This window comes from Mixophyes fleayi, chromosome 3 (assembly GCF_038048845.1).
Source record: "Mixophyes fleayi isolate aMixFle1 chromosome 3, aMixFle1.hap1, whole genome shotgun sequence".
Classification (NCBI taxonomy): Eukaryota; Metazoa; Chordata; class Amphibia; order Anura; family Limnodynastidae; genus Mixophyes; species Mixophyes fleayi.
This window is the reverse complement of record NC_134404.1, coordinates 335,637,445-335,660,131: the sequence shown is the minus strand read 5'-3', so window position 1 is coordinate 335,660,131 and position 22,687 is coordinate 335,637,445. Positions and strand designations below refer to the sequence as shown.

Genomic DNA, 22,687 nt, shown 5'->3' with positions numbered 1-22,687 from the left:
GGAGTAGGGTAGGTGTGAGGGTGTATTAGTGTGACTAGTATAGCTGGAAGTAGGGTAGGTGTTAGGGTGTATTTGTGTGGGTAGTATAGGTGGAAGTAAGGTAGGTGTGAGGGTGTATCAGTGTGAGTAGTATAGGTGGGAGTAGGGTAGGTGTGAGGGTGTATTAGTGTGGGTAGTATAGGTGGAAGTAAGGTAGGTGTGAGGGTGTATCAGTGTGAGTAGTATAGGTGGGAGTAGGGTAGGTGTGAGGGTGTATTAGTGTGGGTAGTATAGGTGGAAGTAAGGTAGGTGTGAGTAGTATAAGTGGGAGTAGGGTAGGTGTGAGGGTGTATTAGTGTGGGTAGTATAGGTGGAAGTAAGGTAGGTGTGAGGGTGTATCAGTGTGAGTAGTATAGGTGGGAGTAGGGTAGGTGTGAGGGTGTATTAGTGTGAGTAGTATAGGTGGGAGTAGGGTAGGTGTGAGGGTGTATTAGTGTTAGTAGTATAGGTGGGAGTAGGGTTGGTGTGAGGGTGTATTAGTGTGGATAGTATAGGTGGGAGTAGGGTAGGTAAGAGGGTGTATTAGTGTGAGTAGTATAGGTGTGAGGGTGTATTAGTGTGGGTAGTATAGGTGGAAGTAAGGTAGGTGTGAGGGTGTATCAGTGTGAGTAGTATAGGTGGGAGTAGGGTAGGTGTGAGGGTGTATTAGTGTGACTAGTATAGCTGGAAGTAGGGTAGGTGTGAGGGTGTATTAGTGTGGGTAGTATAGGTGGAAGTAAGGTAGGTGTGAGGGTGTATTAGTGTGAGTAGTATAGGTGTGAGGGTGTATTTGTGTGGGTAGTATAGGGGGAGTAGGGTAGGTGTGAGGGTGTACCAGTGTGGGTAGTATAGGGGGAGTAGGGTAGGTGTGAGGGTGTACCAGTGTGGGTAGTATAGGGGGAGTAGGGTAGGTGTGAGGGTGTACCAGTGTGTGTAGTATAGGTGGAAGTGTGGTAGGTGTCAGGTAGGTACCAGTACAGGAGGGAGTAGGGTAGAAGTGAGGGTGTACCGGTGTGGGTAGTATAGGGGGAGTAGGGTAGGTGTGAGGGTGTATTAGTGTGAGTAGTATAGGTGGAAGTAGGGTAGGACTGAGGGTGTACCAGTGTGTGTAGTATAGGTGGAAGTGTGGTAGGTGTCAGGTAGGTACCAGTACAGGAGGGAGTAGGGTAGGAGTGAGGGTGTACCGGTGTGGGTAGTATAGGGGGAGTAGAGTAGGTGTGAGGGTGTACCAGTGTGTGTAGTATAGGTGGAAGTGTGGTAGGTGTCAGGTAGGTACCAGTACAGGAGGGAGTAGGGTAGGAGTGAGGGTATACCGGTGTGGGTAGTATAGGGGGAGTAGGGTAGGTGTGAGGGTGTATTAGTGTGAGTAGTATAGGTGGAAGTAGGGTAGGACTGAGGGTGTACCAGTGTGTGTAGTATAGGTGGAGGTGTGGTAGGTGTCAGGTAGGTACCGGTACAGGAGGGAGTAGAGTAGGAGTGAGGGTATACCAGTGTGTAGTATAAGTGGGAGTAGGGTAGGAGTGAGGGTATACCAGTGTGTAGTATAAGTGGGAGTAGGGTAAACTCATATTATATATGGGCTTTCAGGGAGCGTTTACACATTAAGAACATTGAGGTACAGGAAAGCCGTGTCCTCATCACACAACATTCCCAGAACCTCCATCTGTGCTGGCAGTTTGAATCCACCCAACACTGACGATGATGAAATGGGGTGAGATAGCACTGAGACTGCAAGGGGAGAGTTATAAGTACCAGCGACTAGAGAGGAAGAGGAGCTGGAACTAAATTAGGCTATTTGAAATATTATACTACAAAGTCAATAATGGAGTAGACACATATGGATAAAGACCTTAATCTGTAATTAGTTTTCTCCTCTGTTGACGTCACACTGTTGGAAGCTTCAAGGAATTGGAGAAGCATCCGGACAGAGTTAGTGACGATATATCGCAACAGCTCCTGGAAAATACTGTCAATCAGACTCAGAAACCTCCGAAACCGATCCTGTAAATTCCTCCATTCAGAAATCTCAATGTAGTTTGGTTTAATATTGGAATTAGATAAGAAAATATCCTTAAACCCTGCTGCCTCCGCCACCTGCAATGAAAACAGTTAAACGATGTTACTGAATTATGCTGACAGATATAATGACCAAATCAATTATAATGTGCTTGCAATACCCTGCATAGATGGCACATTACATTCTTTAATTGTGGTTTTGCACTCAATTTTACTCCACCGCTATTTAATAAAGGATTCAGAATGATGAGGTGCGTTTGGACAAGAGGGACCTGGGCTGTACATTTAAAACATATATTTGTGCAGACTTTAAAATTCCTCAAACCAGTAAAACTCCCCAGAGGATGCTGCATTTTAATTTTGGTAGCCAGACATATACCTTTAGGAGTTGTGAAAGGAATATCGTTGCTGGGTAATTTTTAGCTATACCCTGGGATAGCCACATGTTAGGTGACTGAGAAACCTTACGCCATGAAAGCAATAAAGGTCTTGTAGCCAAATCCCGCTGTAGAGCGCGGTTCAGTAAAAGTTTTGCGTAGTCCAGACTGATTAGAATTCGGAAAAACCACATGGCTCCTTTCTATTTATCATGGAACATAAAATAAGTTATATCAACAGATGTGAATTAATTGCAAAAATGTTATTGGTTTGCTTAATTGCTTTGTAAAGAACCAAACGACGGAAACACAGTACCCACAGATGGAAAAGCAGTTTTCTCGTGCATTTTCTGAGCGTTGTCTATTCTTCTCTGGTCGCGGTAAATTAACTACATTATTCACGTGATTTTATACCAATGGTCACCAGAGCGCTAGCCTTTTAGCCCAGCTGAGCTTCTAAATCCCTGCAACTACTGCAACAATGGACACATTGAATTTCAGTTTGAGACTACAGCACTGTGACTTTACTGCAGTAAATACATGATATTGAAAAGATCCCAGTCCCTTCCCCAGCTGATATGAACTGATGTGTAATAGGAGATACTGACCGCAGCGTTCAGAGTGTGTATCAGTTCCAGTGTGGCATTATCACAATGTTTACACTGTCTGCTATGTGCAGGCAAAAAAAAGCAGATTAACACTGGATTCTACACCAGAAGGCAGCACAAAAGTCAAATTAATTTACTACCTTAGTGTTAATCTTTTCCTCCGGCGCCACTGTTGAGTAAAGCGCCACCAACAGGTTGAGGGGCCCTTTAAGCATACTTGCCAACTTTTCCTCGTTGGCTTCAGGGAGATCACGGGGGAGGTGGGCGTGCGGGTGCGGTGATACGAAACTTACCTTTCCTTTGGCTGAAAACGCCGCTTTTAAAGCGCCAATGGGCGGACCCAGCTTCTGTATAATGAATGTGGGACCGCGCATTGCCGCTTTAAAAGCAGCATTTTAATCCTGGCCATTGGTATTGACGTGACTTGTCAGTGTCCATATTTCGGAAAGTCGCTGTTGAAGTCTGCAGGTGATTTGACGTGCCGGATATACTGGCAGTTTATTATACAAGTGATGAAAATTCATACCACACCCATCTCTTGCACCAGCTACAGGTCTGACCTAAGTCCTGAGCTCTAGTGATGTCAGTACCGTACACATGCTATAACATGTGTTTGCAATCAGGAGCAACTGTAAACATGTATTTTATGTTCAGTAGACATTAACAACATCCTAATAAATGCCTGTATTATTAACATGTGACATTAATTGAATAGTTGTTGTTTTTTTTCTGTACTTTCTTTTGCAAATTTATATTCCACATAGGTATTGGACGTATCTACAGTGTATTGTGTAGTACAGCAGAGCGGACCTAATGCGAATTCATCTTATGTAGCTTCAGATCCGATCTTTGTTGAATTCAGGAGTGCGCAGAGCCGATTTACGTGCGCTTTCAATCAAACGCACGTTGCGCTCAGTATGCGTGCTTGGATAAACCAGGCCCCCTCTGTCTGCCAATGGGAGGATGGGAAGAGAAGGAATTATTTCACCCTATCTCCTGTTGGTGGAGCCTAACCCCGAAGTTATGTCTGTTACCCCCAAATGACTGAAGGAGAAAATAACTTGCAAATCATCTAATTGTTTTCTACATTGTGTGTGGAATTCTCTTCCAATATTTAATAATACATTTACTGGTAGTTCAATCTAATGAAAATTAAGTCATCAAATTGTCTGTGTGCATTTTTGTAACCTCTTATGGCCTGAAATATATAGACGTATAATTAAAATGTTTTGTAGATAAAAATGATTCAATAAACTGGAGCAAAAATAGGATTTTACCTTCAGAAACGTTTGAGCAATGACAGGAATGATTCTTCCTCTGAGTGTCTGAAGCTTAGACAGCCCCTTATCAGACTGTCCAGTCTGGATATCACAGAAATCTTTCAGAGAATAGGTGCAAGTGTCCTGGAGCTGTGGAGACAAAGTTCATTATGCATACAATAAATCTTACACACAGATATTGTGTACTGCTGCATAGGCAGACCGAGGTGGTTTCCTGGTGCCTGGAATCCCCCCTCCAAGCCTGGGGCACTGTATAATTGAGGTGGCTGGACCCTGGTCCCGCTTCACACGGCTTGAAAAGGGAGAGCTGCGTGCACCTAACAGTAGTGCACACAGCATTGCCCATGTATATTATGGGGATAGGAAGAGTTGGATAGCAGCCGAGCACTGTCTAAAATTATAGCCACGCCCCCATGCATGTTGGTCACGCCCACTAGCGGCATGGTGTGGAAACCCCCCCTCTACAAATCCTGTGTTTGACCCTGTGCTGTATGCTAGGTGAGAAAGGCCAAAGTGACTTTTTACTTTGTGGTTTCCAAAGGGATCTCCACCTACTCAGTTATTTTATTCCCCAGTTTGAAAAATATTGGCACGAAATACTCCCTTCCCCTTAGACAATTCAAGGGGATTTCAACTATTTGGGGGTATTCAATTGTCAGCAAGTTGTTTTTTTTGAGCGTGTTAGGTCACTTTAATGCTGTTTTTTATTATTTTTTCGAGCGGGTTAACTTTACACGCAATTAAAATCCATTTTTAACGCTACGTTTTTTTTCATGAAACGGTCCTCTCGCGGTCCAGTAGAAGGTCTATTGAAAGTATGTGTGCAAGAGGCAGCCGCGTTAAAAGCTATTCAATTGTTTTTTAACGCAGCGGGTTAGACAGGCAAATATACTGTTTTATCTCGCACCTCCTTGGCGTGTGTTAACAATAAAAAAACCTTATGTTTATCACTAATGCCTAACTTGTGTAAGCTGTTTATCTTCTGAAAAAATATTGAAATAAAAAAAAAAAATCAAAAAAAAAAATCACTAATTAATTATATTTATGTATGTTTTTGGTACAAATATGAATGTAGTAATGTGTTTTGAGATGGTATAGATGATTGTATGGTAAAAAATAGTTCAATAAAAAAAATATTCTAAAAGAAAGTACTGTAATGTAGATATTATCAATCTGTAATGTAATCTAATGTATGGAAATGTATGCAAAACCTTTTAATTGTGTTATACATGACAGTGTTAAAACTCCCCTTCACTCCCCTAAAATTTCCAAACACGATGTTTAACGTGCGGGGGCAGCGTTCCCTCTTATTCAATTGAATTGCACAAGTTTTCCCGCTGCGCTAACTCAAAACGGTCGCTATTGCCGGCAAAAACCCGCAGGAGATTTCTTTTTTTTAACACAGCGGAGGAAAAAAAAACTCGCTAACAATTGAATACCCCCTTTGATGGTGATCTCTCCACCGTCACCACCATTTTTACCTGAATCCGGCGGCATTAGCCAGGGAGGAAGTGAAAAGACCTGTCTACATTGGATTCTACACTAGTTGGGAAATTCATCCTGTAGATGTTAAGGTGTGTATAGAATGTGGCCCCTGATTGGACAGGAGCTGTTTCATAGTTCCGGAGATTGAAACAAGTAATGGTGGTGGTTCCAGGGAGAGAACCCATTAAAATGATACACTGGTGGGTAGGCATTAAAGACAACAGGTTGTCCCAAGGTTGGCAATCGCTTTAATGCAAGTGTGCTTATCAACCAGGGCCACCTTCAGAAATCATGGAGCCGAGTACGGGCCCCCGTGTCCCTCGGGCCCCCCCCCCTCATGAGCAACTGCAACACATACTTACCTGGGGCACCGCTGGTCTCCGTTACTCTGTCTTCAGCCTGGCTGTCACCGTGACAGCCAGGCACCAGGATGCGATCGCAGGGGTGGAGGAATCATTCCCCCTGCGATCATATGATCTGCCTGTGACAGCCAGAGCACATGATCGCAGGGGGAATGATTCCTCCACCCCTGCGATCGCATCCTGGTGCCTGGCACGGTGACAGCCAGGCTGAAGACAGAGTAGCGGAGACCAGCGGGGCCCCAGGTAAGTCTGTGCTACACTGTTGTACCGGGCCCGGTACAACAGTACCCCCCCGTACCCCCCTGATGGCGGCCCTGTTATCAACTTTTTATAAGTGTACATAATATGAGACACAGTTTAAATCAAATTCATGGTATGTCCTCTGTGATCAAAGTGATAACAAAAGGCTTCTATCACATGCAATTCAAGCTCAGGGAGTTGCCCTCTTGTGTAGCAGCTATGATCCATAGTATTGAAAACTCTACGTGCAGCAGCAGTATAATTGATAGGATTTTCTTGGTTTAACGGCACAGCGATGGGCACCTGATGAAACAACGGCTGGCAGTAGAGGTGTAACGAGATTAGACAAATCGGGTGAGAGAGGGGATCGTATCACATTGGGAAAAAAAAATCAGGTGGAAGGGGACAGAAATAAAAAAATATAATAAAAAATTGTCCAAGAGGTCTGTTCGTAGAGGCTGACAAGAGTTGGCAATGTGATTGTACAATTAAGGTGTAATTCTCAGTATCTTATTCTCTTTGTATAGTGCCACTATAGTGCTACAGTACTTTTACAAATGTTATATTGCACCATAGTCATTATAGCCTTAGGAGCCATAGCATGGTGAAGGAGAGGGTGACATGTTGAAAAGGGGGTGTGATTTATTATTTTACAAAGTGTTGGTGGGGAACAACTATGAATTTGAGTCTGGGTTGAAAAAAATACCTAGTTATATCCCTAGCAAACAGTGACCTCCACAATAACTGACCTCTGAACCCCTTATTCTCATGATTTAAGAGCAGCTCCTTACCTTAATAAACACAATAGGTAAATCTCTATACTGGTTATCACAGTGGACAGTCACAGCACCCTCATACAGCGACTGGAGGTGCAGCAGACAGCCCTGGAACAGTTCATCAGCAAGAAACAGTTGCTGGAGAAGAATTTGCCTGTAAGAGGAGATCACAACATAATTACTAGACAAGAAGACTAATACCGACACGTTTAAGAGGTTCCAGTATCCACTCCACACAGCTTGATCAACTGGGCACAGACCATTGGTATACACTAACATGAAATGTTCTTATTACAGAGGGGAAAAAAACGAATGTCTGACACATACGACACACAGACCCAGATATAGTGATGTGCACAGCTAAAGTTATTAATTCAACTTTAAATATTCTTGTGTGACAACGCTCTAACAACATTGATTTAGCAATAAAGGTTGCAGCATTGTCAAATGCGACTGGATCCAAAACAAAAAAAAGGTGTTGCCCATAGCAACCAATCAGATTCTAGCTATCATATTCCAGAATGTACTAGGTAAATGATAGCTGGAATCTGATTGGTTGCTATAGAAAACATCACCACTTTTTCCTTTTATAAGTTTTAGTAAATTTACCCCTTAGGCATAACTAAATAGGCCCAGAGAGATAACACACTGGGACCAGTTAACATTCATTTTCTCATGTGAAGCCTTTTTGGGTGACCTTATAGATCATCTGTTTATATGTATTTTTTAATTCATATTTTTTTCATGTAACCATTTTGCTGCATATGGTGTGAGATAAATGTTCTGTGTCAGCAGTGGGCAGCAGATGGCCCGCTCCCAATCTGATTAGAACAGGGCAGCCATGTTTCCCATCATGTGACCAGCAAAGGGAGGTCACATGGCATACCTGAAGGAGGGGGGAGTGCACTGTGCCAGGGGCTGGCGGGCATCTGCCCCCCGGGCCGGTCTCATAGTGGACTACTTTGGGCTCAGTCACGGGACTACCTGCATTTGTTTTCCTTAAAAATGATGCCAGTAGGTTGCAAAGCCGAGTCTTCCCCCCCCCAGCTAATATTTGCCAGCCAAGCTGTGCACTCCCTCCATTCTTGGTTGTGTGTGGCCCCTTTGAAGACAGGAACTAATTAATGTTTTTTGTTTGTTTTTTATTGAAGCCTGAGGTGCGAGCTTCAAATCTTTCAGTGCAGTCAGTGACTGCGCTGGGGGCTTGGGATTTTGGACCTTTTCCAAAAGGGAAAGGGCCGCCTTCCTCCCCATCCCTGAGGAGCCAGAAGTCCCCAGAGAGGGAATAAAGAGATCTTTGGACCCTCCTCTGAAGCTAAGGAAAGTTCCTTGACATTCCTGACGTCCAGAGCCAATTAGAAGGCAAGGGTCTTCAGGACCACCTCCGCCGCAAGGCTCGATTGGTCCCCTTTACCGCGAGGTTGGCCGAAGTTTCTCCCTGGGGACTGGTTTTTCAGCGCTCCCCAGAAAGAGGGAGCCTCAGATGACTTGGGGAGAGGGTCGCCCAAACCCCTAAAAAAAAGTGCCACTCCACAAACAAACAATGAACATATAAAAATGCTTTGTGATAAGTGATGTGTGTCCATAAATAAATAAATAAATAAATAAATAAATACATAAGTGCCCGCAGGCCCCAATGGTGCCCATCACTGTACTATGTGATAATGTGGCATATGACAAATCTTTCTGGCCATGCAGCACAGGGTAAAGAGATATTGCTAATAAGGTCTGGTTTATAGAGATTGTGAAGGATAGTTATGAAGATGCAAAATAACTGTCCCGCATGCTTTACAATTACACCTATTTGCCGCGGTGCGCCTACATTACACAGTACCATTCCAAGTGCCGCCACCCAGGTGCTTTGTGTGAGATTTCTGTGGGATTGTGCACCCAGAGGAGTATGTGCATGCCGAAAATCTGACCTCTTGGTTGGTCCTCCTATCACTTTACACAACTTTTCAATTTCTCTCTTAAAATACTGTTTGTTGACGCTCTGTTAAATGACTTGTCCCGCAAATGGCATCTCATTTGTGGGCACATTATAATTTCTATACATATTCTAAAAAGAACAGTTTATTCTGACCAACTCTTCCCATCACAACGAGCAAGATATAGCACTCTGCCGTCACCACCTCCTTAACGCTATAAGCCAGCGCTTACCGGCACAAACAGCTGAAAGCGGGAATGTGCCGTCTACTTCTATGATTCTGGATTTACACTAACCGTGTAAACGTTACAAAAGGAGAATCTTGAAAAGGTTTATTTTTCTCTAATAATGACTATTTTTCCTTATATAACAGACTTTATTCCAAAATGCTACCAAAACAAACCCCTATCTCTACAAAGAAAAACAATATACCGGTAATAGTTAATATAAGCTAAAAACCATAATAAAGGTATTTCAAACCAAATGGACACACCCAATGACTGAACGTTCCCTTGGTCATGAAGTGATTAAATAATGAAAGTTAGGTTCAATTACTTTTAAACATACTTAAAAATCTACCGCAATGTACATATGTGTTCAGTGATAACTAGATAACTATGGCGTGGTATGTCTATTTCTGACTTACACAAAGGTTTCTGGAACATAAGTCTGGGGTCTCTGTAAAGTTATATAAAAATATATGAAACCTGATTCATTAGGGAATGCAAAGTGAATGTAACTTGCGTTTAAAAAAGTTTCACGCAATTTGCATGTGCGTCCGCCTGTATTCAAGTATCTCAAGAAACGTTTCCATTCATCATCATTTTTATTTATATAGCGCCACTAATTCCGCGCTCACATTGGTCCCTGGCTTATTGGAGCTTACAGTCTAAATTCCCTAACACACACACACACACACACACACACAGACAGAGAGAGAGAGAGAGAGAGACTAGGGTCAATTTTGATAGCAGCCAATTAACCTACTAGTATGTTTTTGGAGTGTGGGGGGAAACCGGAGCACCCGGAGGAAACCCACGCAAACACGGGGAGAACATACAAACTCCACACAGATAAGGCATTGGTCGGGAATTGAACTCATAACGCCAGTGCTGTAAGGCAGAAGTGCTAACCACTGAGCCACTGTGTTGCCCATTTGAAGTCTAAGTACACTCTAGCTATCCGGTACTTGCTGTATGCAGACAGACAGAACACAGGATACACACGTACATATGTGCAAAATAAATTCCTATCAGAAGGCATGGGAAAGTAATATATTAAATACATGAACACCACTTAATCCTATAGTCATTAATAGTCCTCCCCTTCCCACCCCACGCTCCGCCCTTCAAATCAAAAGCAGTCGGAAGTGTCATTTGCGTGTGACCATGAATTGCCTGCAAGCTGCGTTCTCTGGCGTACGTCTCGTTCTGGCACGGACGCAGATCGATTTTATGCAAGATACGGCAGTAAATCGACGTTCCTAGATAAATCAGGCCCATAATGTCTATGGGGCAGATTAGATGGACCGGTGAGTCGTTATCACCTGGTAAATTCCATGTTTCTCTGTTATACAACATATCTAAAAGCTGTATTTCGGTGATACCAGCTCTCTATCACTTACTTGCTCTTGTTTGTCTTTGATTTGTGGATGTTCGTTTTCCAAACTCTAAAAGCTTTCCAGAGCCTGTGAGGTAAAGGACAATAATAATAATAATAATAATAATAATAATAGTAATATCCATTAAGATCATTATATTGCAGTGGATAAAAGTTTGATGGATTGAAGTTTCTACTTTTTTGTACAACAGCTTTCAACATTATTGACAAGCTCCCAGCTATAAAAATCTCATTATCTCACAGAATACAGTAAATAAGGTATTTACTCCTTGTTTAAATAATAGGCGGAGACATGCAAATTACTCTATACATGGCTCTATACATGGATTAACTATGAAGCCACAGTCAGTGGTGTAATAGCACAGATGTGGCCATAAATCCAACTTTCTGATTCCATTTAAGTTTATCTTGTACCATTACATCCATTAAGCCATTAAGATTAGGGTGAGACCAGCTAAAGCACACAAGCAGCCCTCCATTGTAAGTAAATACATTAAAAATCTTTTCATAGTAGCTCATACTTGCCAACTCTCCCTGAATGTCAGGGAGACTCCCTGAAATAGGGGTGATCTCCCTCACTCCCTGAAGAGTCTGGCATTCTCCCTGATGCTGAGCCAGTACAAGACGTGGTTGGCTTCGCCATCTGTGGCATGATGACACTGTTCAGAAATTGTGTCCTATGTCCATGTATTGATGCCTATGGAGGTGGCCATTTTTATGGAGACCAAGATTTAATCAAAGACTGACAGGTAAGACAACATGACTTCAGTAATAGAGACAGAAATGTAAAAGACACTTCAGTCTCTAGAGATTCATTACCTACCTTTCTTTAACGCATAGTTGCCTACTCTCCCGGAATATCCGGGAGACTCCCGCATTTCTGGGAGATCTCCCGGAAGAGCAGGGCAACCTCCCGGGTCTCGCCCCCGCAATAGATAGGGGGCAGGGCTTAATGATGGAAATATCGCGTCATCTTAGACCCGCCCCTGTTGTAATTGGCCAAAATTGTGACAATCATTTAGGGGGTGGCGCCAAAATGATGCGATTTGTCAAGCCCCGCCCCTGTAAGCCCACCTCCCCTGGGATCTCCCTGAACCCAACAAGGAAAAGTTGGCAAGTATGTAGTAGCTACAGATCTATGTCTGGCTGAATCTAGGCTTCTAAACTAGTGGTTCTTGGTGCAAAATTTTCTTTGTAGCAAGCAAATAATAATACACACGATACACAGAATAACACACAAATGCAGCCACTGTGCATACAGTCAGTGAATACAACGTTATGTTATACATAGTTATCCATTTCTACCTAATTAAGGCTTTATTGCAAGAAAAAAAACCCCCACAAAAGACATCTAAAAAAATTGTCAATACATTACTGGAGAGTTTGCAAGGTTACTAATCTTACTGACCTTCATTAGTCAGTGAAGGTCAGTAAAATTTGTGATACTTATTTAAGACATACAGAAGTGTCACACCCAGTGGTATATTTAGTTATTATTTACTAAGCGGTAGTTCTGACGAACAGTGAGTTATCGGCGCTTCGCTGCCGTTTCTTTAAAACAGCAATTTTATTAAAGACGGAAAACCCGATGGGTTTTGCCTTTAATAAAGTTGCCATTCTACAAAATGACAACAAAGCGACGCAAATGTTGACGTAGCCGGATAATATATTAGAAATTGCAGCTGTCGTGTTTATTTTAGAAATTTCACACAAAAAAAATTATTTTCAGGAGATGGTAAACCTGTTGGTGAAGAGAACCAACAGAACACGATAACTATAATCTGAATGGTTGCTATGGGCAACACCTCCACTTTTCCTAGAAGGTTTAGTAAATCTAACCCGAGTCTGATTTTATTATTGTGTTTGTAAACAGTGGTAAAGCGGTATAAATATGCTGGCGCTATGTAAATAAATGTTAATGTTAATAACTCGTCATTCAGTTTCAGAGGAGAACCGTGTGGAATATTTACCTGAACTGAGAGAATATTGGTATATCCTTAATGGCGTAGTATTTCTCCCGCTCGTATAACCAATCAGTAAGAGGAACAGTCTCCATGATCTCCGCTCCTGTCACCATATAGATCTAGATGAATAAGATAATGAGGACTCTTAGTTCTCTCCGCAACGTGCTCACATCCCGTGAGGTTTAACCATCATAAAAAAATAGGCCTGGACTACCCTGCCAGGCCGCAGGCTGTTATAGCAGTGATAACATGTAATAGATATACATGAACTTAGCACTAATACGGTGAATGGTACACTGTGTGCGTGTCGGAGAAGATTCTGCTATTCAGTCACTTATAAACAGGGGGAAATAGTGTTACACATTAAGGGGAGTATTTATCAACTTCTGAAATAACAAGGGTGTCACAATTGACTTTGCCATGTAAAGATACTTTGTGAAAACAAAATCCAGCACAAAATAATGTAAGTGACTGGAATGTGATAGTGTTACAATAAAGGCAGCAGGAGAAGTGGCAGAATGACATACCCCGTATAACCCCCACTACCACCACTGTATATATAATCATAATATTCATGTATCTATAATATAAATGTCTAGTGGCGTGTGTTAGTCTGTGTGTGTGTGTGTGTGTGTGTGTGTGTGTGTGTGTGTGTGTGTGTGTAAAAAATAAAACCAAGCTGCAGCGCCACCTGCTGGGCGGAGTTATACACTGACCTACTAAATTCTTAGTGTGTGTGGGAAAAAAAATTCAGACAGGGCTGAAATTTGCTATACTAAGATGTTTTTAATTTGTTAATTTAATTTGTTAATTGTTAAAAGTGTTTATAAAGATTTTAAAAAAATATATATATATTTCTTGAAGGAGAAGTGACAGTTGGGAGTGGTTGGTGGTTGCCGGGGGTGACAGTGGGGAGTTTTTAACACTTTAAGTAGCTTGATTTGACTAGAATGCATGAGTATCATGCACGGGTTAACTGACCTACTAAATTCTTAGTGTGTGTGGGGAAAAAAACCTCAAAAAGGGCTGAAATTTGGTATACTGACATTATTGACGAGTTGAGGGGTCAAACTCATTTTCGTGAGGTAATTTTACCTCATGAACACACATGTGTACAGTGGCGGATCCAGGGGGGTGCGATCGGGGCAATCGCCACCCCCCCCTAGCAGGGGTTTGCTGCCGACGGCTGCACAGTATGTGCAGGTCCGTTTGGCAGTGACAGTGTGCTGCTGTGTTTTAAACACAATCAGAGCGGCCGGGCAGCACACTGTCCCTGCCTGTCACTGCCGAGCGGACCTGCACATACTGTGCAGCCCCCGGCAGCCTCAGAAGTCGGAAAGGGGGCGGGGCCTAAATCGCCCCGCCCTAACATCCCCCCGGGGAACAAACATTTTCTAGAATGCATGAGTATCATGCACGGGTTACCTTGTATTTATATATATATATATATATATATATATATATATATATATATATATATAAACAAGAACAGACATAGGTCCTCTGCACTCACCATGTACAGACTGGGGTGCAAGAGGGGGTTGCCCACATTGTATAGACAAGAAAACAGGGATACTCTGCACTCTCCAAACTCATAATTAATGCTATATCGAGTACTGTTCTATATTAAAAACAGGGAATGTTAGTTCCACATATTGCAATATATGTTTAAGCTGACCAACTGATGCCAAAGTCTTCCCATTCTGGTCAGTCCTAACATGATCAAATGCTATGCTATTTTATCTGGGCTTAAGTCTTTCCCTAGCACTAGCAGCCATGGGAGACCTGGGACTCACCTGACACAAGTTGGAATTAATTAATGTAAAGAATGGGGTGCAAGAGTCATAATATAGAACAGTACTTGATATAGCATTAATTATGTGTTTGGAGAGTGCAGAGTATCCCTGTTTTCATATATATATATATATATATATATATATATATACACAAGTTAACCTGTGCACGATACTCATGCATTCTAGACAAATCAAGCTACTTAAGGTGTTAAAAAGGTTCTTGTCATGCATTTGGGCCTAGCCCAGGCCTCCTCAGGGGAAGAGCGTTACTTCCCGACGCAAGCGCCCTTTTTTAACGTGGTTTTGTCCACATGTCACCACCTCATCATTTTTCTCCATCACCTCATCCTTCATCTTCATCGCCACATCCTTCATCAAGCTACTTAAGGTGTTAAAAACTCCCCACTGTCACCCCCGGCAACCACCAACCACTCCCAACTGTCACTCCCCCTTTAAGAAATATATAGGTCAGTGTATAACTCTGCCCAGCAGGTGGCGCTGCAGCTTGGTGTTTTTTTTTCCACACACGCCACTAGGCATTTATATAGTAGATTGTGAGAAAGTAGAGCATTCACAGGAATCCCGACACAGGTATGCTGAACCATTTAACTGTTTATTAGCAGTTGTCAGGCTGGTAAACAGTTCCAACGCTATTTCAGCAATCATATCCAGAAATAGTACACAAAAATTCCCACCACCTACATCTGGCTAGACATTACTTCCCTGACTGCAAGCCGGCCACTTACTGGCATCGGTGGTCCCATCCACACATACAGTGTCTTTATCCTCTACCCCAAGCACTGCAACAAATCACAGCAAACCAATCAAACCCATGTGGAACACCAGTGTGTGTGTGTGTGTGTGTATGTGTGTGCTAAAAGAGGATCCCAGGGAACCTATAACCATGTCTGCAGCCTGCTGCAGACTAGTTGTGTTTTTAACAGTTCCTTTATAGGGGAACTGTGGAAAATATGCCTGTTTGCACAATATATATATATATATATATATATATATATATATATATATATATATAATGTAAGTGACTGGAATATGTTAGTGTTACAATGAAGACAGTAGGAGAAGTGGCATTATGGCGTATACCCGTATAACCCCCACTTCCACCACTGACTAAGTATATGTGCACTAACTTTGCGTTCTTTAGCGAATGTACATTCCACCTAGGCATTGGACGTATCCTGCAGTATTTTGTTTAGTAGAGCAGAGCAGAACTACACCAGAATTCATCAGCGCAAGTATCTTCATATCCATTCCTTGTTGAATTCGGGAGTACGCAGAGACGATTTACGTGCGTTTTTAAACAAACACACGTTGCGATCAGAATTCTGGCCTTAATGAATCAGCCCCAAGTGTCTATGATTACCAGTTTTTCATGACCAGCGAGTTTTTTTTTTTTTACAATATCTGGATAACAAATTCTATATAAAAAACAAAATAACGCACTAAACAAATGTTCAATGTATGAATGACTGGTTCTACCCATTTCTTTTGTCATAATCTTTAATAAAAGATTTGTGAAACAAATTACAGAAACGTAACCACTGGCTGAATATCACCAATCGTCCCGGGGACTAAACTGAATTAGTTGTGTTCATTTTTAGCTGTGACTAGTGAAGTGTCTGTACATCATGACATATGTAATATAAGAGAGGGTAATGATTCTATGGGGAGACAAGTGGATGGGTGGTTTATACATTGTAGTCAATGCTAATTACTCAGGATGAGATTGAAAGGCGTTAGGTTTATCATAATCATCTGTGTTTTACTGGACTTTATGAGATAGACACGAGTGATTAGGGATGAATGAGACTCCAGAAATTCTATTTGTGTTAAATTTTAACTAACGTATCACCCCGCCAAGTTTTCGTTCCGGGCCTTTTAGCCTAACCCTAAAACAACAAGGAGGTAATTTGTTATATGACAAGGATGCACACAGCAAATCTCCTTGGTTGTGCATCAGTGCGCCTATCTAGAGCGCCCAGCACACTACGTACCTGAACTGCAAGATACGCGCTTCTTCTTAATCCAGACAGTGCTCACCTATTGTACGGTCTCAGGACACGACTCTGCAAACTCTTAAGGGCACTTAAAACACATCTGTAGGTGCTGCACTAACTTCAAAAAGTTGGGAGGGAGAATAATACACTCTATACCACTCTTGTACAAATTTGTCTTTGGAACTTATAACTGATCGGAGGTATGGATCTGTTACCTCGCTCCAGTCTTCATCCAACAGGGAGACAACGTTACTACACGTTTACTGGGCACAGCTGAGACGAAACAGCTTTATTATGAAGTTTCTGATACAGCAATTATTGGAGTAATTGATTCCTGACAGCAGTAACTGGAGCTAGTGCTGTGAATCCTCACAGTAATTGTTTTCTGACATCAGTAATCTGGAGCTTGTGTTGTGAATCCTCACAGTAATTGTTTTCTGACAGCAGTAATCTGGAGCTAGTGCTGTGAATCCTCACAGTAATTGTTTTCTGACATCAGTAATCTGGAGCTTGTGTTGTGAATCCTCACAGTAATTGTTTTCTGACAGCAGTAATCTGGAGCTTGTGTTGTGAATACTCACAGCAATTGTTTTCTGACATCAGTAATCTGGAGCTTGTGTTGTGAATCCTCACAGTAATTGTTTTCTGACAGCAGTAATCTGGAGCTAGTGTTGTGAATCCTCATAGTAATTGTTTTCTGACAGCAGTAATCTGGAGCTAGTGTTGTGAATCCTCATAATAATTGTTTTCTGACAGCAGTAATCTGGAGCTAGTGTTGTGAATCCTCACAGTAATTGTTTTCTGACAGCAGTAATCTGGAGCTAGTGTTGTGAATCCTCACAGTAATTGTTTTCTGACAGAAGTAATCTGGAGCTGGTGTTGAATTTTCACAATATCTTTATGTGGATATTCTGTGTCATCTCAAGCCAAGCTCTAAACATCCACTGGGTAAAACAGTGACTGAAAGGCCTGCCATGTAAATGGAAATACTAAGAATTCTATTTTTATGAAAAGGAGGGGCGGGGCTTATTTACATGTGATCTATACGGAGTAGCTAAGTGATCTCCCTAATTCTTCTCATTTTATAAAAATATTACACAGGACAAGAAATACAGTAAAATCCTGCACCTCGGACTTGTGGGTAGGGGCATGAAAAATAATTATTATTGCAGGTTTGACTTGTTCATGCAGACCATCTAAACACTGCATAGAAACAAGTCATAGGTGTAGATATTACTCCATCTGTGCCGTCCTTATTAGAGCTCATCAAGGAGAGATGATTTCTGGCTACATAGAAAAAAATGTTTATTCATATATAGTCAAAAAGTTTACCTTAGCCACCTTTGAGGCACTAACAGTCCAGTACAAGTCACAATGAACAGCGGTGGATGCTGGAACCACCTGGAGATCGTATGGATCATACCGAGTGGTGGAATTGTCCCGACATCTGGGTAGACAATACACAAATTCTCCTCTGTCTTCTTTCGTTTTTTCCTGAACAGAACAAACCAGAAATATCAATTGCATATAACATAGTGATGATTGAGAAGTCTTGATAATAAGTAACAATTATGGGCCTCATTTAGAGCAAACACAAAGCAAATGGGGCAAATTTGCACCTGGACAAACATTGTTGCAAAGCAAGGGGTGGGTCTTTTGGCTGGATTTTACAGGTAACACACAAATACTGGGAGCTTTATTTTTAACACTGTGATTTAGAGCAAGATCTAATACATTCTAGAAAATTAGAGTTAGAATCTGATTGGTTAATATGGGCGACACCTCCAATTTTTCTTTTCAGAAGGTTTGATAAATGTACCCCTTATTGCTTCAAATATTTATTGTAATTTTGCTTAGAAGAACTTATTTTTAGATGTAATTTTGTATTTTATACCAGCCTTGTACATTTTTCCTGTGCCGCAGAATATCCTAAATGCCCCAAGAGCCACGACTCCCCGAAACAATTCTGACTGCACGCTTTCTGACAATAAATAAATAGACACCCTAACCTATGGTAAAGGTTTATAGTAATGAGTTAACAGGAATAAATGTGCAAAAAAAGAAAATGCAATGATGTACAAAATTGGCAGATTGCCCCTTCACATGGTAGGCCCTGATCTATGAGGCGGTTTTGGAACAACTGGCCTAAGCCAGTTTTATTGAACAAAAAAACAAAGAAAACTTCGAAACAAACACTTTGCCTGCCCGGAACTAACTACACACACAGAAACACCCTCTCTGCTGTGAAGGACCTTGTGTCCCACACACATATAAGATATAGAGGCAATTGCTCATCATTTGCAGAGTCTCTCAGGAGGCATCCAACCTCCTCCCCAGGTATGAGAGACTGCGACTGATCTGACATCCCTTTTAAAAACAACTTACAGGTGCAACCAGTAATCAGTCTGCTGTCAGTCTGGCAGAACAAAAGACCCAGATTGGGTCTTGTAAATGGAGCCCATCCTCCTCTCTCCATTTACACCCCAGGGAACCTTATCAGTTTTTCCTAAAACTGAACATACTCTTTGGGAAGCTTTTCCCAAACACCAGGCTGGGACATACAGCATATACATTACATTTGCCAATTTCTCAGTGCTTCTGTCAGAGTTGTTTGAATTTATATTTTACCTCTAGGAGCTTCTTATATTTATCAGCCTCAAGTCTCCCGACTTCAGCTTTGTTACTGAGAATTGATGCTTTAAAGCCGAGACTGGCTCTAAATTTTTGAATGCGTGATATTACGCTGTCATCTGAAACACAAAATGACAGAGAAATGGTCAGAAAATACCTTTTTATTCAGCTTACTAACTTAATACTGCTTGTAGGGTTGCAGGTTATAAATCCACATTATATTATTTCAGGTTTCTTACATTATTTTGAAACAAAGAAAAATTTTGTATTTTTGTTGCATTCCATGTTATATGTGTGTTTGGGACTATGCGTGGTGGAATGGAGACTCCATATGTACCTTATTTCTCCTTGCATTGAATGTTTTAATCTATAATATGACATTACCACTGCAGAACATCTCTTATTGCGTCTGCCCCTCTCCCGAACTTCTGACCCTTTCACCTTATCTGTCCCTCTCCTCCACTACCTAACTCCAAGAACATGCCGGAGGACTTGGCCTCCTACTTTGAATAGACCGAAGAGAAAAATAGACAATCACCATGATATCCCCAATTTTCTTCCTTCCTCACACCCCTTTCTTTCCTCCTAACGTCCAGCCCCTAACAGGAAAAACCGTCCCCCATCTCCTCTCAAAATCTCACATTATGACCTGTTCTCTGGATCCTATCCCATCTCATCTCGTTCCTCCTCTCAGAGGTCACAAGTCCATCTATACTGTATAGATCAGCAGTCTTTAATGCAAATGACCATTCTCTGTTACTCTAAACTCTATCCTCTAGGAGAGCACAAGATCTTGCACTATCTTGGACCTCCTATCTCTCCAACTTTAGTGTCTCCCATTCCAGCTCTATATCCTCGTCTTTACTTTATCACAATGTCACCATGCTGTGCTTTTGTACGCCTGCTCTTCTGTTCTTGGTAAGCTTATTCACAGTTTCAGCTTCAGTATCATCCAGGGGCGGATCTAGACTTTATGTTTAGGGGGGGCGATTTTGCATAATCACGCCCCTCCTTTGCTCTGATTGGCTGGCCTGCGTTAACCCCGCCTTCCGCCCGCGATTGGCCCCGCCCCCTCCCGTTGTGGTCGCCGGCTGGGACCACTCTGATTGGCTGGCCCACATTTAGCCCCGCCCCCCGCTCGCACATAGCCCCGCCCCTCCCGTTTTAATCGGCGGCTGGGACCTAGCTTTTTGCTGCTAGGGGGGGGGCGAATGCCCCGATCGCCCCCCCTGGATCCGCCACTGGTATCATCTATATGCTGATGACATTCAAATATATTACTCAGGTCCTGATCTCTTACTTGTTGCGGCTCCTATTCCTGATTGCTTTGCTGATATCTCCTCTTTCCTGTACTATTATTGTTTAAAGCGGAACATAGATAAAACTGTACTTGTCCTGTTTCGTCCTTCTAGAACTGGTTACTTTCCAGCTATAACAATCACTGCCCATACAATTCCCATCTCAAGTCCACTGCGTAAGGGGTGATTTTTGACTCCTCACATTCATGCTCCAACAGCTGCTTAACGCACAATATGAAACTAAAACACCTACTAACACCTCTATCCTAATCTCCCACAGAGCAAATAACACATAACCTGCTTCCCTCCTACCCTCCAATCACCTCTTCTCACTCACACTTCCAGGACTTCTCTTGCGCTGCATCTCTTCCCTTCAACTCTCCTCCTCAGCCCACCAGACACTCATAGACTCTCCAAGCTTTTAAATACTCCCTCAAAACTCAGACAAGCATCTGATCCAAAATAACCTGCTCCCCTCATCTGAATATCCCACAATCTAGTCAATAATGCAAATGATCAATTCCCATTTCCCCTTCTCCTCTCCCATGCCTTTTCCTTTAAATTAACAGTTCTTTCAGTGGGTGTTTCATTCCTATTGTCTGTTGTTTGCGTCATTGTTAAAATCAAGTAATTGTTCCAATGTGTAGTAATTACTGTGCACCGAGCTGCCTACCATGTTGGCTCTTTTAAAATAATAGTAATGAATGAGTCGTGGAGAGGGACAATGGTAGAAATTGGATACTTTCTCAAAATTACTATAGTTCCCTAATTGAAATAATTGAATTGGGATGTGACGATACAAATCTCATCATCACAGTCCCACACACCCATGCTGTAATTCACATCAAGGGGCGGAGCCACGGTGACGTTATTTACACTAGGGAAGTGGGCAGGACTGGACTGCTCTCCCGAGAGTCTGGAAGAACTCTCTGGAATTCTAGAATCTCCTGAACATTCCGGGAGAGTAGGCGAATATAATTAGAAATGGAATAGAAACAGAACACGCTGCAACTAACACACTCATGTTCCATCTCAGAAATCGAGCATTTAGTAGAAGCCGAACAGAAAAAAAATTAAATAAAGGAAACTAAAAAAGTTTATATAGAAGCAAAGATCTATTTAAATACAAATTTGTAATTAACATATTCTGTCTCCTAAACACTGCTACCTGTATAATTGGCCTATATGGTAAACACGTAAAATATTAAAAAATACCTATATATCAGTAACTGAGAGCTATGGATACAGGAAATCTCCACGTTGCAGAAAGCATTTACAAAAGTAAATTAAAAGATTTATTTTACTTTAGCGAAAATAACAATGCATATTTAATATCGTATGTCACATGATAAAAAAAGATCATTGTAAATATGAAACTAGTGTTACAGTTGGTTAATGTTGAACTCTTGTTGTTTACCATCGGCATTTTCCTGACATGTGTCAATCTGCAGCTGGCCAGGTTGTTTCGGCTTCTTGCCTCCAGTTATATCCATCACTTCAAAGCGGGTCTGAAGGTCTTTCTTCTCTCTCACTTCTAAATCCCAGGAGGGGACCGTCTCCTCTGGGCTCCCGCTGCTCATCATTTCACTGCTGTGTCTGCTGTAAGATAACAATGCTTTCAAATCCGCCAGGAAGACAGGATGTAAAAAACATAACATATAGAATTGCATATGCTAGTAAAATAAACAAATCATTAAGCCTGAAAGACAATAGGATAAAATTACATTTTTGGCAAATATTATTTTTACTGTTTAAGCTCTTTGCAGTAAATATATTTAAAGAATGGCTATTATTAATTATTATTAATTTTTATTTATAGGGCACCACTAAGTGTCCGTGGCACCGTACAGGGACAAACGATATTACAATACGAGGTGAGACAGCACAGTACAGTAAACAATAAGCACAGTAACTCAGTGAGCTCAAAGCACAGCTAGAGGGGCGGGGGAGGGGAAGGTCCACCAACAACGGAGTCCAAGAGGGAAGGCACGGATGACAGGGAGACCCCCAGAGGGGAGAGGAGGGAGCGAGAGGGGACGGGGGGAATAGGGTCCCCGAGGAGGAGGGCTAGGTAGCTGGAGAGCAGAGTTAAAAGTGGTGAAGACAGGAGGAGAGATGACTCTGCTCAAAGGAGCGTACAATCTAAGGGGTGGGGTAGACAGACAGAGAGACACGGGGGAGAGAGGGAGAGAAGGATGGTTCAAGTTTTGCAAGAGTTGAGCAAAAACTGTTGCATGCTAGGAATGTTATACATGTTATTTGGTTGCAATTGAA

At 42.0% G+C, this 22,687-nt stretch overlaps 1 protein-coding gene across 1 annotated transcript in view; it reads right to left on the bottom strand.

The window, feature by feature from the left end:
• The window catches only part of DNAH14 (dynein axonemal heavy chain 14), a 182,769-nt gene that overhangs the window by 149,601 nt on the left and 10,481 nt on the right, over positions 1–22,687 (bottom strand). Inside the window, exons 4-11 of the mRNA XM_075200978.1 lie at positions 21,831–22,012; positions 19,113–19,234; positions 17,817–17,978; positions 12,680–12,792; positions 10,714–10,776; positions 7,178–7,316; positions 4,297–4,428; positions 1,868–2,112 (exon numbers count right to left, since the gene is read on the bottom strand). Coding sequence (XP_075057079.1) covers positions 1,868–2,112; positions 4,297–4,428; positions 7,178–7,316; positions 10,714–10,776; positions 12,680–12,792; positions 17,817–17,978; positions 19,113–19,234; positions 21,831–22,012 — 1,158 coding nt within the window. The remainder of the gene's footprint in view (positions 1–1,867; positions 2,113–4,296; positions 4,429–7,177; positions 7,317–10,713; positions 10,777–12,679; positions 12,793–17,816; positions 17,979–19,112; positions 19,235–21,830; positions 22,013–22,687) is intronic.